We start from the raw sequence: 5,521 nt of genomic DNA, 5'->3' as shown, positions 1-5,521 counted from the left end.
GTTGCTTGGACGAGAATTTTAGCTATAAGGAAAGATTGGATAGGCTGGGGTTGTTTTCAGAGGCTATGGGGAGATCTTATTGAGGTGTATAAAATTATGAGGGGCCTAGATAGAGTGGATAGGACGGACCAATGTCCCTTAGCAGAGGGGTCAACAACCAGGGGACATAGGTTTAAAGTAATTGGTAGAAGGTTTAGAGGGGATTTGAGGGAAAATTTCTTCACCCAGAGGGTGGTGAGGGTCTGGAACTCGCTGCCTGAAAGGGTGATAGAGGCAGAACCCCTCACCACCTTTAAAAAGTACTTCGATATGTACTTGAAGTGCCGTAGCCTTCAGGGCTACGGACCAAGAGCTGGAAAGTGGGATTAGGCTGGATAGCTCTTTGTTGGCCAGTGCGGACACAATGGGCCGAAATGGTCACCTTCTGTGCTGTAAATTTCTATGGTTCTATGATTACATCATGTGAGGCAGCCTGCTGCACATTAAACTGGGGATCAAAAGAAGGTGCCAAAGACAGCTACACATTACCATGTTGGGAGCAGCTTTAAAACCCATAGCACAACAGTGGAGCTGAGCCCATGATCAGATCAGCCATAATCTTATTGAATGGTGGAGCAGGCTCGAGGGGCCAAATGGCCTACTCCTGCTCCTATTTCTTATGTTCTTAAAACAAGGCATTAGCTAACATACACAAAATTGAACTGACATTTATAAAGCACCTTCTCACATCCTCAGCATGTCCCAAAGCACTTCCAAAAGAAATAACAAACTTGCATTTAGATAGTGCATTTCACAATCTCAGGATCTCAAAGTGCTTTACAGCCAATGAAGTACTTTTTGAAGTGTAGTCACTGTTGTAAAGTGGGAAAATGCAGCAGCCAATTTGCGTACAGCAAGGTCCCAGAAATAGCAAAGAAATAAATTACCAGATCATCTGTTTTTAGTGATGTTATTTAAAGAAAACTGGACAGTCCAGCACTGAAATATCAGCCTAGATTATGTGCGTAAGTCTCTGGAGTGGGATTTAAACCCACAACCGATTGGCTCAGAGGCAACACTGGCACTTAAAGAATTTCTTTTAAAGTGTAATCATTATTATTTAGGTAAACACAGCCACTAATTTCTGTACAACAGTTCCCACAGACAGAAAATCACGATGAATGAGTAAATATTTCTTTTTGGTAGTGCTGGCTGAAGGAACATTGGGCGAGATACAGAAAGTTCCTGCCCCTCTTTGAATAGTACCATGGATCTTTTTATGTGAAATATATATTATACACACACACAAATAAACACATACCCATGAAGAAAAATAAACAGGAACTTATGTTTTAGAAATAAATAGTATGTGTTCATTCGAAGGTTTAACAAAATACAAGTTATGATCTAATTTGGTAGCGTAAGACACAGGCAGTGACAAATACTGCTTTGACCTGCTTTATACAACTCCAATTACACATAGAATCCTTTTGGATATGGTGAGTTGACTCTGTAACAGCAATACTATTGAGTGTGTAACCTCAATTTATCAATCTCTGCCATCATAGCATATTCACAGCATGCACAGCAGAGAGATAGTTTTATGTTGCTGTAGGTATGCTGTCCGGAAGCCAGGTCAAAAGAGCCCAGAGAAATAGTTAGTTAAAAGAAGCTTGAAGCTGCATTTAACTGAAGATCTGCTGATTTCTATCAAATCCAATTGCAGGCAAGACTAGAATGTCGCAGTAGGACTCTGTAATGAACCGAACCAGAAACTGCAAATACACAACTGGTCAGTCAGCATTTGAAAATAGAAAAAAGACAGGTTGATGTTTCAAGTGCCACAATTGATGTACGGTCTTTATCCGAAACAGTGACTTGTCTTTCTGCTTTCCAGATAGAACCTGGCTCAGTCTTCCCCTTCCCAAGGGTACTGAGGCCAACTCTCTGATTGAGATTAGCTTATGCAGCACTGACCAGGAATTGAAATGAGTTATCTCTTGGCTTGTGTGGACGTAACCAGAATCAGTTTCAACCAACAGCCAATTTACTTCTTGTGAATACTAGCTCCAGGATTTGAGTAACTAGCAGTTTAGTGTGAGCAGCAATATGGATACTAGAGCAAAAATTCACAGAGATCAAAATAGGTGATACATTGGACTGACAAACGAAAACAAGTCCGTCCGAGGAGTTACTAAATTAACAAAAATACACATGCATAAATAGCAACTCATTCAAAAGCAGGAATCCTCCCTTCACTTTGAACTATTTTGTCTTCGCCCCACGATCTCCAATCTCTCAAGTCAATGACAATTAGAGTTGTAAGCTTTCTTTTATTTCTCCCTTTAGCTCCCTGGATGTGTTCTCTGAGTTAAGGCAGGTATTCTCACAATGAGTCTTTCAAAGGGCGACTGGGTCAGTAGCATCAGATGGGAAATCGACTGGAAACCATCAGTGAAGAGGTGAAAATGTTCAGGCACTGGAATGTCCACACGCGCGCATGCATCAAAACCGTCTCGTCATTCATAAGGAGAGAAATCCTCCCCCATTTTGAATATTTTTGTTTTCTTCCCACTATCTCCAATCTCATAAGTCAAGGCTACCCGGAGATGTCTTGGGTTATCTTCTGCTGGAGTTAAAGTTATTTTTCCTTTTATCACAGTGTCCTGGAAGACTTGGACAGGTTCATCCAGGTAAAGCAGGGACTGTTTCCAATGTGTTTCCTCTGCGAAAGGCGAAGTGGACAAGACAACTGGCTCGAGGTCATCGTCATCAGCATCAAACGCGTGTAGGCTGTCGCCGTTGACTGTGACTGCATTGTCGTTGGCAGAATTGGCACCGACGGTATGGGCGCTGTCTACACGAGGGCCATCGGCATTGGCACCAGTGGAACGTTGAACATCTGCATTGGCACCAGTTGCATGGGGGCCATCGTCATTGGCACCGGTTGTATGGGGGCCATAGACATTGCCACCGGTTGTATGGGGGCGATAGGCATTGGCATTGGCTGTATGGGGGCCATGGGCATTGGCATCGGTTGTATGGGGGCAATAGTCATTGGCACCGGTTGTATGGGGGCCAACTGTATTGGTTGTACAGGGGCCAACGGCATTGTCATCAGTTGCATGGGGGCCATGGGCATTGACACCGGTTGTATGGGGGCCATAGGCATTGGCACCGGTTGTATGGGGGCCAACGGTATCAGTTGTACAGGGACCAACGGCATTGCCACCAGTTGTATCGGGGACATCTGCATTAGCTCCGGCTGCATGGGGGACATCTGCATTGGCACCGGTTGCACAGCGACCATCCGCACTGGCACCAACTGCACATTGACCATCGGCATTGGCACTGGTTGCACGGGGGACTTCGGCATTGGTTGTATGGGGGCCAACGGCATTGGCACCAGTTGCCTGTTGGCCATGGGCATTGATATCGGTTGTATGGGGCCCACTGGCGTTGGCACCGGCTGCACAGCGACCGTCGGTACTGGTACCAGCTGCACGTTGGCCATGGGCATCGACATCAGTCGCATGAGACCCACCCGCCCTGTCACTGGCCCCAGCCGTGCGGGCAGTCGCGGGGAAGATGACGGAAAACCAGACGGCGAAGGCGTGCATGGTGGCGATGCCGAAGGAGGAGGCGGCGAAGGGGCCACCCAGCCCCTCCAGCTGCCGCTCGGTGACGGTGTAGAGGTCGATGGCAGCGAAACGGCAGGGCCGGGCCAGCACATCCTCGCCGTGCAGGGCGCCCACCGCCACCTCGTCGTTCATGAGGCAGCGGCGGGCGAAGGCGGCCATGCAGGCCATGTCCACTCCGTGCCGCCGCCTCACCCCAGCCCAGAAGGACAGGCGCTCCTGCAGGCCCGGGTCGGTGACGGGCGCCAGGTACAGCTCGGCCCGGCAGGGGAAGAGCAGGCCGCCCGGCTTGAGCCAGCGGTCGCGGGCGTGCAGCACGCTGCGCAGCATGGCCTCGTACATCAGGCCGTAGCCCATCCACTCGCTGACGATGGCGTCCACCCGCTCGGGCAGGCGGGCCTCCTCCACCCGGCCCCGCACGATACGCACGCAGCCGCTCAGGCCGTTGGCCGCCACCACCTCGCGCGCGCGTTCCGCCATCACCACGCTCGCCTCCGCCGCGTACACGCGCGCCGCGCCCGCCTGCGCGCAGAAGACGCTGAGGATGCCCGTGCCCGCGCCCACCTCCAGCACCGTCAGGCCCCGCAGCAGCGCCACGCCAGCCCCCGGCCTAGCCCCGACGCCGGGCCTACCCCCGCCCCGCCAGCCCCGCTGCAGCGCCCGGCGGTACGAGCCGGTCCGCGCCGCGTCCGCGATCATCTCCTCATGGATCGACACGTCCGAGTACGAGTGGAAGTAGGCGCCGTCCTGGCGGGCGCGCTCGCGGGCCTCGGCCGCCCGCTCTTCCCGCTCGCGGGCCTCGGCCGCCGGCTCCTCCCGCTCGTCGGCCTCGCGAGCCTCGCGCTCCCGGGCCTCGGCCTCCCGCTGCTCCCGAGCCTGCGAGTCCACCCCCGACCTGTCCCGGTTCCGGGACTCCGAGTTAATCCCCGGCCACTCGGCCTCGCGCTGGTCCCAGGCCTCCAGCCGCGGCCTCTTGCCCAGTTGGCGGCCCCCCATGCCCGGTTCCATTATTGCCCCCTGGGCTCGGGGCTCATGCTGCCTCTCGGTGCCTGGGCCGGGCCTGCGAGCGAGCCTCGGCCTGTCGTGCTGCCGGCCGGCCTGGGTAGCTGGAGTGTGGGGGGGCCCCCGGGCTTTGCCCCGCCCTCAGCTGCCAGCAGCAGCCCCCGGCTCGCAGCGCCCTGCCCCCCTCCGGGCCACACACACACATACACACTGCGGGGATACAGGGCCAGCACCCAGCCTCATACCTCCCTCAGTGCAGGGCTCAGCACCCAGCCTGTCACAGGGTGCCCTTGGCTTAGAACCCAGTCTGACACCTCCCTCAGTTTTGGGACACAGGGTGATGATGGCTCAGCACCCAGTCTGACACCTCCCTCAGTGCAGGGACACGGGGTGATGATGGCTCAGCACCCAGCCTGTCACAGGATGCCCTTGGCTTAGAACCCAGTCTGACACCTCCCTCAGTTTTGGGACACAGGGTGATGATGGCTCAGCACCCAGTCTGACACCTCCCTCAGTGCAGGGACACGGGGTGATGATGGCTCAGCACCCAGCCTGACACAGGGTGCCCTTGGCTTAGCACCCAGCCTCACGCCTCCCTCAGTACTGGGACACAGGGTGATGCTGGCTCAGCACCCAGCCTGACACAGGGTGCCCTTGGCTTAGCACCCAGCCTCACACCTCCCTCAGTGCAGGGACACAGGGTGATGCTGGCTCAGCACCCAGTCTGACACCACCCTCAGTGTGGCGACATAGGGTGCTCTTGGCTCAGCACACAGTCTGACACCTCCCTCAGTGCGGTGACACAAGGCCAGCACCCAGCCTGACAGAGTTCCCTTGGCTCAGCACCTAGCCTCACACCTCCCTCACTGCAAGGTCATAGGGCCAGCCTGACACAGGGTGCC

The 5,521-nt window shown here is 54.1% G+C and overlaps 1 protein-coding gene across 1 annotated transcript; it reads right to left on the bottom strand.

Annotated features, from left to right (window-relative positions):
- Positions 1 to 687: 687 nt before the first annotated feature.
- On the bottom strand, positions 688 to 4,978 carry LOC139226536 (uncharacterized). The gene has a single exon (XM_070857370.1). It carries the CDS (start codon positions 4,623 to 4,625, stop codon positions 2,499 to 2,501), a length of 2,127 nt encoding a protein of 708 aa, XP_070713471.1. The 5' UTR covers positions 4,626 to 4,978; the 3' UTR covers positions 688 to 2,498.
- Positions 4,979 to 5,521: the final 543 nt, after the last annotated feature.

The sequence above is a fragment of the Pristiophorus japonicus genome, chromosome 16 (genome assembly GCF_044704955.1).
Source record: "Pristiophorus japonicus isolate sPriJap1 chromosome 16, sPriJap1.hap1, whole genome shotgun sequence".
NCBI lineage: Eukaryota > Metazoa > Chordata > Chondrichthyes > Pristiophoridae > Pristiophorus > Pristiophorus japonicus.
Note: the sequence above shows the minus strand (reverse complement) of the source record. Positions and strands in the feature narration are given on the sequence as shown.